At 35.8% G+C, this 13,975-nt stretch overlaps 1 protein-coding gene and 1 long non-coding RNA gene across 2 annotated transcripts; one reads left to right on the forward strand and one right to left on the reverse strand.

Moving 5' to 3' along the window:
• The first annotated feature begins 658 nt into the window (after positions 1-658).
• Positions 659-4,807, forward strand: LOC110007203 (uncharacterized). The gene is made up of 2 exons (XR_016046075.1): positions 659-1,108; positions 4,562-4,807. It is a non-coding gene; the product is annotated as an uncharacterized LOC110007203 (long non-coding RNA).
• Positions 4,808-6,975: 2,168 nt separating this feature from the next.
• LOC18433762 (ethylene-responsive transcription factor ERF015) lies at positions 6,976-8,084 on the reverse strand. Its single transcript, XM_006843842.4, has one exon. It carries the CDS (start codon positions 7,793-7,795, stop codon positions 7,187-7,189), a length of 609 nt encoding a protein of 202 aa, XP_006843905.1. The 5' UTR covers positions 7,796-8,084; the 3' UTR covers positions 6,976-7,186.
• Between the last annotated feature and the right edge of the window lie 5,891 nt (positions 8,085-13,975).

Here is a 13,975-nt window from a genome sequence, read left to right on the forward strand (position 1 = left end):
TTTATTATCTGATAAATACCTGACAAACACGAAAATCTCACATTAAAACAAGAAAGCTCTTTCTCTCAATGTAAATTAGTGATTCGTATTTACCAATCTTCAAACAACTTCATTTGATGAACAAATAGCAATTCAATATGTTTATGTCTAGGTAGTTGTCTCACAAATACCTAATCAAAATGGCAAACATGAAAATCTTCCATTAAAACAAGAAATCTCTCTCTCTCTCTCTCTCAATGTAAAATAATTCATAATTATTAATCTTCAAAATACTTGATTATTCAAAAAACAAATAGCAATTTAATAAGTTGAAGTTTAGGTTATTGTCTCATAAATACCTAATCAAATTAACAAGGGAAATTTACGTACGGACTGGGTTTTTCTATCATTACAATGGAATGGCTGAAAAATAGACCATTATTACCTAGAAGGACATATCTCCGAATTTTTTTATTTTTTTTAAATTTGCCCTCGGTCCGATGTTTACACTATCGAATGCTTGGTAACCCTGAGTTAGCAAAAATATGAGGGAGGGGGAGGTCATTTAGGGAAACGGGCATTATGAGAAAAAGCAAGTTTTGAATAGGTCTATAGTATCTACCCATCTGCTCCTTTGCAGTCCTCACCAGATCCTCCTTTTGGGCCACCTTGGTGGTGTATTGGACGTCGTAAGCCTTGATCCCAGGGTGCCTCTTCTCGATATGGGCAATCCAGTACTTATCCTCATCTAGAAACACCGTTAGCCTCCATGGTTAAGGGCCCTCCAAACCAAGCTCTCGTGGCTGAGACTGAACACCAAAAGATTGCAAGGGCATTTGTGTACCAATACGTCGGCAATGACCCTGTCTCGCTCACTGTCATGCCCCTGTCAAGTTGGAGGTGCAGTAGTGGAGCAGGGCATAGACTATGTTTTGAGGGATTTTTTTTCCCTTTTTCTTTTTTCTTGTGCAAAAGCTTCTTGACTGCTGGTGATGGTAACAGTTATTTTAGGAGTAGTGGAAGAAAAGATTCCACAAAAAACCCGAGAGGAGAGGTCATCGAGGATGAAATGCCAGCATTTTCTGATCCCATCCCATCCGCCGCAGCATTCCTCCCACCCTCCATCACTGTATGTAACACTTCCCCTCCCTCATATCTGAAAGTTAGACCTATGTGATATTTTTGCTAGGGAATATAAATTTTTTTTAATGATAATATTCACCCCTTTTGTATTTTGGTAAAAGGATCACTTACAGATGGTATTTTTACAATCAATAAATATTTCAAAATAAAGTAGGACAACAATAAAATAAAACTCAACCACTTGATGCCATTTTTACAATTTAACACTATGCTTGATAATATAAAATAAAAGAGCAAATTAAGTAAAAGAGAAGATACCGTAGATTACCTCAACCGGGCTTATTACACCCCACACTGAATCACCACATCCAATGGTGCGGGATCAGCCATTTAGCTTCAATCTCGAATTGATAAAGTTAATTTCGGCCAAACTAGATAACCACCTTTAAATCTTTACAAAACCCTAAATCCAAAATAATTAGGCTAAAACCTTAATTTTCCCAACCCTTAAATCTTTAGGTCAAGAGAGAGCGAAAATGAGACCTAGGGTTGGGGCGTGCCCCCTATGAGTCTTAGGAAAGAGAGAGGGTTAGAGAGAGAAAACTTGATAGGAGAGAGAGGGGCATGGCCCCTAGGGAGGAGAGAGAGAGTTTATGGGAGAGAGAGATGTGTTGAGATGGGGGGAGGAGCACCTTTATTTATAGTGAAATTTAGGTTTAGCGGTTCTTTAGGGTTTCCGATAGTTTGCCTCTTTCTTGAGATTGAATATAGACCGTTGATCAATGTGACTTGTGGGGTGAGAGATCTGAGTCATCCATTCTATAGTTGAGCCATCAACATTATAGAAGGTGTATGAACCATTATCCCCCTTTCCTTAAACTATTTTTCCCATCAATATATTTAATAAGTTAAATCTATTAAAATATCATGCACTCTATAAAATTGCATAATCCATCTCATATATTCCATAAGAATATATATACCTTCAATAATCAAGATAAAATATGGTCAATATTTTCTAATCAATATTTGACCATATGCTACAAGATATAATTACCATATTTAATAAACTTGAACACGTCCAAGGGTGGGGTGTGCCACCCATGTATGGTATGTGGGGCCCCACCTAATACCCACATGGTGGGCCCATGTACACTATGGGCCCCTATGTGTTTTTCAATAAATATTTTAAAATTAAACAAAATGAATTTTAAAACATTATAATTTTGTAAATTAATAACTTCATTTTTATAAGTTCAAAAATAATAAATAAAATATCAAATGACTTATAAAAATTCCAATAATAAATCTAAAATAATTTAATAATAAAATGAACACAATTAAATTAATATGATGGGAAGTAGATCCATATGGGTCAAGAATTCTATCAATGATCACGGGGTGGTACTCCACCTTCAACTGTAGACTACAGACCACACTTGCTTTATCAAACCAACCCAGTGTTTCCCATGACCCACAGTTCAAGCAGGGGCTCATTAACGGATCACCAAAGTCTGACCGCTAAGCCAAGGGGTCACAATCCCAGTTTGTGGATTACAAGTCCTCCCTTAGAGACGAGTCAAAGTCATCATGGTCTGATGCGCCCACAGCTCTATGGTGCATAGGGGTATCTCTCTCGCACATGTATACGCTTCAACCAAAGGTGGATAACTGGCTTTTCTGAATGATCTATCGATATGCATGCCATGTGTTGGAACATGAATGAGGATTTGGCCCCCGTCTCTGTAGGCCTACCTTCACACACAAGGGTCACACAGTCCTTCGACTCACTCATCTAGGCATAAACTCTGATCTCATCAAGGGCTAACCCAAAACCCTTCTCGATTTATTTTTTATGCCCAGGTACCTTGGGTTTTCTAACCGACTGGCCTAGATCGTCAAGCACAGTCCAGTATCAGCAAACATCATTTGCTTAGTATGATCCTTGAGGGACCACACACCCACTGAGTTTATATTCTACTATAATAAATGTTTTTCATTACACACTCATAAGACCACATAAACCCAATAATATATTGCAAACTTGGCAAAAATATCGGGGTTACCGAGAAGTCCGATATTGCAAATCTAAAAAAAATAAAAAAAAATCAGGTATTTATCCTTCTAAGTAATAACGGTCTATTTTTTAGCCATTCTATTATAACGATAAAAATATCCGGTGTGTATGTAAATTTCCCAATCTACCAACACGAAAATCCCCCATTAAAATAAAAAATCTCTCCCTCACACACACACACATTCTCATAGTAGATGGATGCTTCGTGCGAGCCTCTCGAGTCGTCACCTGCCAAACATGGCATTCCCTCCCGTCAAAGAAGACCTGCATGTGCCATCCAATCCTCACACTCTCTCGCCAAAGTAGACCTGCACCTACACCGACACCTACACCTACACCTACACCTGCTCTCTTTACCCAGCCACCCCACATTAGAATGAAGTTTAAACTCATTTTCCTCGTGTACTCACGAGGAAGACAATATTTTAGAACACTTATATTCTTCTTGTCGTTTTAATAAGCATTTCCTGTTTCCCTAACTCTTTTTCTATGAAAAACTTCATGTGATGTCAATTTATCAAAACAAAAATTCATGTGATGTGAAACGTCCATGTCATTGACATGGATCCCATGCTTCAACGCGCATAGAAGATAACATATTATACAGATAGATATCATGCGCCCGCCACCCATTCTAAGTCTTAGTACCATGAAATATGGAGTCCACTTTCTCCCCCCTAAACCCTAATTTTTACTCGTTTGGAGTACTCCAAAAACCCTAATTTTTACTCCTTTGGACTTACCTACCTTAAAGAGCATGAGAGAGGACCATCCACTTTGAAAAGGACGAGAGAGAGAGGGAGGGACTATCCACTTTTAAAAAGAGGAGAGATATGGTATCCATTTTGAAAAGGAGAGGAATGTAGAGGGCCCACATTGAAAAGTTTGTGAGCCCATCTCGACTTCCCTTTCTATCATTAGGGAATCGTGCCATATGTGGATTATCTCCATGATGGAAGTGGTGAGGGTGGTGGAGTATATTATTGATAGAAGTAGTCAAGGACTCTTTGATTGGAGTCATGGAAACCTAAAATTGGTGGAGTATTGCAATACCACTCAACAATTTTGGAAGGAATAAGATTGGACAATGCCATCAATTTATAAACTAGATCGGTGGATCGAATCTGTCACCCATTGGTTGTGAGTTTGCTTGGATCAGAAGGGCTTGAACTGGTTCTTTAGTTCTCTAGAGTTTTTTCTTATTGAAAAAAAAAAAAAATGTTTGTGAAAACCAATGACAACTAGTAAATTTGGACATCCCAATCCCAAACTAATATCTTGCCAATTTCAAATTGCCTTGACAATTTTTAAAACCTTGGATAAAAGAAAGCCGATAATTGCATAAGGTGATTTTAGCTGGCCAATCCTTAATAAAATTCGACATTGATGGGAATCCTATATCTGTTTCAACCGTGTTTACAGGGAGAAGAATGTGATTGCAGATACTTTGGACAATGAAGATACCTTTAATGCCACCATGGCTCTTATTAGTGTTATCGTTTGGATATGTATCTATTGATAAGATTATGTGTTTTTGTATGGATATATATCTCTTGATTATGATAAAATTATCGTTTTTTATATGTATAATATGTATCTATCTATAATTGTTACTAGTGGAATATTTATATGTATATTCTTTGATAGATCAATATACATAGAGTTAAATATTCAGGTCTTGTGTATTCTTTGATAGATCAATACATAGAGAGTTTTTTGCAAATAGTATGAGATTCTATGAATTAGATCATGATTTCTTAGATCGCATTAGAATATTTATAAAATAGTGTAAGGACTTCATGCAGTTGAAAGATAGTTCTAAAGTTCGCATTTTTTACATTTATATCCGTATACGATGATACCTAAATGTGTAAAGACATTCTTAAAGTTGATGTTTTTGACACTTATTTCTTAATACAGTGCTACATAGTAGCCTTTGTAATATAGTATAGATTAAATATAATATCGTACAAAAAAAAAAAAAGAAAAAGAAAAAGAAGAGAGATCATGCAGCAATTGTGCATGGTATAGTTTTTCTTTTCTTTTATGCCATCTTTTTAAATGAAAATTTAGCAGAGGCAAGTATACTTCACCTATGGTGCATATTTTATATGGTACACCATCAACTACGAAGAATGCACATTAGCCTTTTATATGGATCAATGCCCATCATCATCTACAACTAGGCTTATTAAGAACAAAATGTGGTCCCCGGTGCACCAAATACCATGCTCTTGATAGGCTTTTAACATTTTATAATAGGGAAAAGTTTATATAGAGCTGAGGCTCTAAACAATCAAATTTGAGCCTACCTCAAAACTTTCACTAGAAGATATTATTTTGATGCTCAAGTATCCTCAAATTGATCATCTCGACATCAAAATGCAAGGGCATGAAAAAAAATGGATTTCAAGCTTGGAAAATAATGTATTTTGTAATGTATTTTTGGACCGTCAATTTTCAAGATTTTCAAGTTTTCATAGATATGTCGATCTACACAATTTTTGAAGCTTTAGACTTTATAAATAAAGATGAAAATATATTTTAGGACTATCACAAGGATTCTCAAAAACTACATTTCTCGATACTATTTGAAGGTAGGTTCAAATTTGATTGTTTAGAGCCTAGGCTGTATACAAACCGTACCCTTTATAATATTTATCCATGTGCTTTAATGAATAAGGAGAAGATAATTTGGTAATTATTTAAAGCGAAGCGAAGCGAAGGTAATTATTTAAAGCGAAGGGAATGCCTGGATTCGAACCTGAATCTTTTATACGTACAAGACAAAGAAGTGTTTTTGTAGGACTGCGGTTTGATAAAATTACACGACGGTTTCCTTGAAAGCAATTTAGTATAAAAAAATTAGTAAATAAATCATCTCGACCTTAATGAATCTGGAAAAAAATAAAAAAATAATATTTTTTATCCTAAAATACATTTGTCTTACAATATGTTTTTTAGACTATCCACTTGGAGCGTCAGAAAATCGAACTGTTTATACCATTTATTGAGCTTTAAATTCAATAGTTGTCCAATCTGAGGAAATCATTGGGATTTTTCACCAGTGCCGGCTTCCGATCCTAAAAAATTAAGATTTGGGCAATAAAATGAAGCTTGAGGGAAGGTCCAAGCATGGGCTACGATAGGGCCATCCTAGGCTAGTCTAGCTTTTTTGTTTTTCTTTTATTTTATTTTTTATTGTATTTGGCCCGACATGACCTCTTTTTTTTACAAAGAATTTAGCTCGATATGACCTTGATTGGGACAAGCCAGAGCCTCTTTAGCTCAGTCCGGCTCCAATGAGCCCTATATTATTGGCCCTATTTCCAACTAAGAGACTGCATTTTATTGCAGGGTTGTGAAGGTCATTTCCATTTATATTGGTTTGGATTACAAGGACCATTTTGTTGAAAGTTGATCGAGTTTTTTTTTAAAATACGGCATGGGTTATTTTAGCACCGTAGCACCCGGTATTCAAACCGTAGCACCTGGTACTCAAACATTAACTCAAGGTATTTCAGTCTCTCTTTTTATCGTAAAAAATAAAATAAAAATAAATAAGTAAGTTGACATTCCATCCTTTTAACCAATAAGTGCGAAATGAACATTACGACTCCCGCGGCCCTACCACAATGGCACTCTCTTCTAATTGGATGGTTGTAACGTCCACAAGAAACACATGTGCGAATTCAATTATTCCAAACAAAAGTAAGGGGGCCCATAAGCATTGCTCGGACCCACACGTGAATGTTATAGGTGACCTCATTTGGGGTAATTTAGTCATTATTCAATTTCCTTAATAAAAATTCAAAAGGAGCCAAAATTCAGAGTCCTTTTCACTTGGACGCAATTAATATTATTCAATTAATTAATTGAACACTTGAGCGTCACATTTCATGTGTGCAACAACAACCGAAGAATTTTACCCGCATGGCCGGAAAATTAAACCATTTAGGGTGTGGGGTGAGGGAGCCCGGCGACCAGAAAAAATATGCGCCGGAAAAAAAGCAAACACCATTGGAAAATTACAAATCCGGTCAAAACTCAAAAGCTCCATAGAAGGGAGTCATCAGAGAAGGCAGAATCTTCGAAGCCGTCATAATCGACAGCCGGAAAGGTTAAATTTTCACTTGGAAAATCATCCAAAAGGGGGCAAGGGAAGTTGAAATCCACTCCGGAGAACCCGCTGTTGCTGGAATCTGACAACAAAGACTCAATGAACGACCAATTCGAGTCGGATTCCTGCACAGTCTGCTCCGACTCTACGGGAGATTCCGGGGGGTCCTTTACAGTGGAGGTCGAGGTCGAGGTTGGGGCTGGGGCTTCGTTCGCGAACTGTGCAGCCACTGCCCTAATCTCGTCTGCAGTGAGCCTGCCAGAAGATTGAATTTTAGGGTGGTTCGCCGGAAAATTAAAGTGTGCTGTTGGTCCTCGCAGGCAGAAGACTGCAGCGTCATACGCCCTCGCTGCCTTCTCCGCTGTATCATACGAACCGAGCCAAATGCGCTCCCTACTGTTAGGGAGGCGAACTTCCGAGACCCATTTCCCCCACTTCCTCTTCCTTATTCCCTTGAATTTACTGCCATTATAGCCAGAACAATCTGTTTTTCTTGAAGTGCTTGCAGCCATGGCTCCTGTAGATGATTTCACCATCTCCTCGCTCTTATCCGGAAAAAAATGGAGGACTGGGTTTTTGGTTTCAATTGCTGCTGTTTCAAATTTCAAATGAGAATTCGATTTTATATCTCTTCTGAGTCAAGGAATTGCACCTTTCGCCCAAAATTTCGAGTTCAATGGAAACTTTTGCCTTAAATTAGCTTCAATTTCAGATCGAGTTGCGGTTTAATTGCCGGAAAATTGGTCCGGAAATTCGAATTTGCGGGTAAATATTTGCCGGAAAAGTCGAGGTTTTCGAGTTCGAGTGTGGGCAACTATGTGGAGTGGAGGCGTTTTTATAGTGTCTCACTTTGCGAGTGAAGTAAGCGTGTTGATTGTCCAGTCTACTGCCGTCGGACACGTGACGTTACAGGATTGGTCGGATAGGGATTACGCGGCCGCATTGTTTCACGTGGGTCATATAGGTGACATCTAGGGCTCACCCTGGGTCGCTTGTGTAACTGCCCGGAACTATGCGTATGTGCCCCAAAATGAAAATCAGAAGATTCCATATCCTCTCTCTCTCTCTCACCAACTCTCATTATCATTGTGTGATTCCAATATGATGCATTCACTTCATTTCCACCTTTTTTTTTTTTTTTATCTCTCTCTCATACCCTCTTTTCATATTTTGTAATTCAATCACCTCACTCTTTACTCCCACTTTTCCTTCTCACTCTAGGGTTGAGAATTTTCTGGATCGGGTTCAGATCAACCATGGATTTGGATCTACCCAGATCTTGATCTACACAGGAATATATATATATATATAAAGGATTTGGATATGGATCTTGATCGGATTGGATTCATAATGTTTGCTTCTTGATTTGGATTCGAAAACTATTCTGAATTCGATTTGGATCCCATTAGCTCCACAATCTGATCCAGATTGGAGATTAGGTCTTTAAAAGTTATGTGTGATATATATATATATATAAGGAAAAAATTTATACAAGGATGGAACTTTATAATGTAGAACTACGCATGTACCTCAAAAATCCATCGGAAAATGTAGTTTTAATATTGAAAACCTTTTGATTGATCATCTCGACATCGAAATGTATGACCATGAAAAATAAAAAGATTTTAAGGCTTAGAAATAGTGCATTTTACAACATATTATCTTCACCGTCCATTTTCAAGATTTTATCTACTTGATTTTAACCATTTTTTTAATTTAAAATTTGAACATTTTACATCAAAATTATATTACCATGATAAAATTTGAAGGTGCATCTTACCTCTACACCTATGGAGGCATCTGTATGCAAACTGCACCCCATATATAATGGGTGTGGTTTCCATCAGGTTGTAACTTTAAACAATCCAATTAAGGTGTACCTTCAAATTTTATCATAACATATAATTTTAGTGTAAAATATTCTTAGGATTATCTCAAAATCTATTTTCGTAACAAATTATAAACTTTTAAACTCCAGAAATGGTTAAAATCAAGTAGATCTATACACATATGAAAATATTGAAAATGGACGATATAGATAATGTGTTGTACGATGCAGTATTTTTGGGACTCAAAATCCCTTTTTTTTTCTTAGTCATACATCTTGATACCGAAATGATACATTAGAGGGTTTTTCAACATTAAAACAACATTTTCCGATGGATTTTGAGGTGCATCCGTAGTTCTACATTTTAAGGTTGCAAACCTTATATAAACTTTTCCATATATAAATCAATAAATATATACTATACACTATATATGTAAATTAATAAATATATGTATACACCCCTCTCAAAATTCTGACTAAGGAAACTCTTAAAAACCTAGATTTTGGTCCTAAAGGACCCCACAATGTACCTTAGGCAACTTAGACTCAATATAATTATCCCAAAACATCCCAAAAACCTATTCCAACTTGAGGTAGAGCCAAGATCTTTCCAACGGTTCAAGAATCGCCTGAATTAGACCTACAGATAAAAATATATAACAAATAATAATTTTGTCCTTGCGGGCTGATGACATAGTCAACGCATCTGATGATGCAGTAAACGCGTTTTCTTTAATTAGATAAGGCTAAAACTTCAAGATAAATCCAAAACAATCTGAAAGAAAACTCCAAAAAAATCAAGAAAATCACTAATAGAGTTATATAAATACCCCCTTCATAACCCAAGAGAGAGATAACAAAAACCATAAAGAAATCCCTTAAAAATTCTCGAAATTAGAAAAATAGCCCAAAAATACCAAAAATAGGAAAAACCTTTAGAAAATTCCTAAAAATTTAGGAAAAATTCCAAAAAAATTTGATAATATCTCAAAAGTCATATTCAATATATGAAGATCCCAAAAACCTTAGAAAAGTAAAGAAATTCTCCTCCAATCCAAAAAAAAGCCTAGGTAGACCTTACCTAAAATTCTCAGCTTTTCCTCTTGCCTTAGGAACCCTAGATTTAAGTAAAAAGAACCCTAGATCTACCAATTCCAGCTAGCAAAAGCATCCAAAAAAGGAGACGATGCCGTAAATTGGAAGAGCGGCATGATCCAAGCCCGAAACTTCGGGTTTCGGGTCCCTAGATGTAAGTATATCTTTCTTTGCTTAATTTCGTTTGTTTTTCATCATTTAATTATCTGCTTTATTTTATTTTTTCTAGAAACTAATTCATCTTTATATTTAATTAAATTTAGAAGCGTTTTAGGTCAAAATACGGATTTGGAGCTGGCGTTGCTCGTGGACTCAAAAAAAGAAAGGATCTGTATAGATTTGGGATTTTTCTGAGCTCAGAATTCAAGCGACCCCACTTTCTCTACCGTTAAAAAAAATAATACAGTTTTTGTTAAGATTGGAGCAGATCTCATCACAGAGATCAGAGCAAATCTGAGCGTAAATAGTTTGGCGCCCACCGTGGGGTACCTTGAGCTTCAGATACGTATTTTAGACTTAAAAAGCTTTCTGTATTTTTTTGTTTTTCTCACATTTATTTTGTCGGCAAAAATAAAAATAAAAATAAAAATAAAAATAAAAAAATAAAAAAAAGAAGAAACAAGGTAAATTTGAAAAGATTTCTTTTTTATTAGATTCGATCTATTCTTTCAAGATCTTATTGTTTCTCTCTCCATAAAAATTTAGGATGTTTTTTCTCTTAATCTTTATGATCTTTTGGATCTTTTAAATCATATTCTTTTATATTCATCTTTTAGATCAATTATTATTATTATTATTATTATTATTATTATTATTATTATTATTATTATTATTATTATTATTATTATTGTTATTATTATTGTTATTATTTTTGTTGTTGTTGTTGTTGTTGTTGTTGTTGTTGTTGTTGTTGTTTTTAGTATTATTTAGATCTTCTTTTATATCTATCTTGATCATCTTTAGCTTAAGATCATCTTCATCTTTAGATCATCTTTTAAGTCAATCTTTTAAATCATCTTTATCTTTTTTAGATAATCGTCTTTTAGATCTCATCTTGATCATATTTATCTTTAGATCATCTAGAACATCTTTATATCATCTTTATCATATTTTTCGTATCTTCTTTTATTCATACTTATCATTTTTAGATTGTATTTTATTTTCTTTAGATCATACTTATCTTCTTTAAGCGAATATATATATATATTGCGTCTTTTAGAAGCATCTTTATCGCTTTCCAAAAAAAAAAGAAGGGAAGAATCTTTATCTCTTTTGATAAAATAATTTTTTAATAAAAAAAACAAAAAAAAAAAGATAGGTCTATGCTTTCTTTTTTTTATGTGTTTAGATTAAAAATAGATCTCATCTTTTTTATCTTATCTTTTGTTGTTAAATCTTATCTGCATAGCTTATAATTTTCTTGACATTATCTTCTTCTTTTTTTTAAAAAAAAAAAAATCTTTTTCTTTTAGAAGCATCTTTAGCTTGTTTTTTTTAGATAGCTAAAAAAAGATACAAAAAAAAAAAACAGAAACTACGTCGACAAAAGCCTCACTTGGAGTTGAAGATAAAAGAATATATTGACAAACTTTTAAAGGCAAAGTTCATCTTACCTGTGGACTATCCGGATTGGTTAGCCAATATCGTAGTAGTACTTAAGAAAGATGGAAGAATCATAGTTTGTATCGATCATAGAGATCTACACAAAGCATGTTCTAAGGATGACTTTCCTCTTTCAAATATAGATGCCTTAGTTAACAACACTGCTCGACACCAAATGTTATCCTTCATGGATGGTTTCTCTGGCTACAATCAGATCCTCATGGTGAAAGAAGACCAAAAAAGAGGTTCCTACATCACGCAATTGGGGGACATACTGCTATAGAGTCATGCCTTTCGGTCTTAAAAATTCTGGGGCAACATACGAAAGGGTCATGACTACTATATTTCATGACTTGATGCATGAAATTATGGAATACTATGTGGATGACATCCTTGTCAAATCCAAAACTCGGGATGCCCATCTTCTCAATTTGAAAAGAGTATTCGACCGACTTCGAGAGCATCAATTAAAGTTGAATCCTCAGAAGTGCGCCTTCGGGGTTGAGTTTTGCAAACTACTTGGTTTCCAAGTGAGCCAAAGAGGAATAGAAGTGGACCCAATAAAAATTAAGGCTATATCAGAAATGCTACCTCCAAAGAGGAATAGAAGTGGACCCAATGAAAATTAAGGCTCTATCAGAAATGCTACCTCCAAAGAATATACGAGAAATTTTGTAGGTTGCAAGGTAGAATACAAGCTATATCTCAATTAGCTGAGAAATGTGACCCATTCAATTGTCTCTTAAAGAAGGACACCCCATTTATCTGGGATGAGACATGTCAAAAAAGCCTTTGACCGTATACGAGAGTACCTTTCTAACCCACCGATCTTAAGTCCACCTGATCCCAACAAACCTCTATTCCTTTACGTTACTGTCACAGATAAGACAATGGGGGCGATGTTAGGGCAATATAATGACCAAGGAAAAGAGAAGACCATCTACTACATCACTAAGACAATGATTGACTATGAAATACGATACTCGGATGTGGAAAAATATTGTCTAACCTTAGTGTCGGCAACTCAAAAGTTGATGCATTATGTGTTTTCTCATACTATCAAGCTGATATCCAAGATGGGTCCACTCAAGTACCGGCTAAAAAGACAGGTTTTAAATGGACAATTAGTCAAATGGAGAATGATCATAAGTAAATTTGACATCAAATAAGTTACTCAGAAATCAGTCAAGCGGCAAGCAATTGTCGATCATTTAGCCGAATATGCCTTACCTGACTGTGTCCCCATCAAAACAGATCTCCCTGATGAGGACCTCTTTGTCATTGAGGATCCCATTTGGGAGTTATACTTTGACAGGGTTAGGAATAAATACGGCACTGGTGCCAGAGTCATCCTATGCTCTCCAGAAAAAATAATGTTACCAACCGCTATAAGGCTCAATTTTCCCTGCACAAGCAACGTTGCAGAATATGAAGCCTTAATAGCTGGTCTCGAGAATGCCCGTGAACTCCAAATTGAATTATTATGGGTCATGGGCGGTTCTTTGCTTGTAATAAATCAAATTAACGGAGAATGGAAGGTTAAAGGCAAAAAGCTCCAGCTCTACCAAGGCTCAATTGTAAAGTTATCAAAATGCTTCAAAAAAGTAACCTTTTAACATGTGACTTGGGAAAACAACCGGTTAGCCGATACCTTAACAACTCTCGCATAAATGATGGACATTCCTCCCCAAATGAGTATCCAACCATTCTACATTAAACACAAGAGTGATCCTTCTTATCCCAAGATGGAGTCGGAAGAGCAAGATCAAGAATCACAATGGGGAGAAAAAGTGTTCACCCTCGGGGCTAACCAGATAGTCAAAGTTAAACCCTGATATCATGATGTATCGGTTTTACTCAAAGATGGAACGTATCCGAATGAACCTTAAAGAGAGATAGGGATGCATTAAGAAGCTTCTTGATCAAAGACGACATCCTCTATAAGAAGTCCTTTGAAAGAATCCTCTTAAGGTGTATTGACTAACCAGAAGTCGACACGATGCTCAAAGAATTGCGGAAGGAGGATACACATGGGCAACACTCCTAGCTCAGAAAGTCAGAAGACAAGGATATTACTAGACTACTATGGCCGAAGACTGTTGGAAATATGTGAAGGGATGTCCTAAGTATCAAGTTTATGGGGATCTCATACAGGCTCCTTCCATGCCACTCAATTCAACACCTCATGTCT

This window comes from Amborella trichopoda, chromosome 12, assembly GCF_054954075.1.
Source record: "Amborella trichopoda isolate Santa Cruz 75 chromosome 12, AtrichopodaSantaCruz75HAP2 v2.0, whole genome shotgun sequence".
NCBI lineage: Eukaryota > Viridiplantae > Streptophyta > Magnoliopsida > Amborellales > Amborellaceae > Amborella > Amborella trichopoda.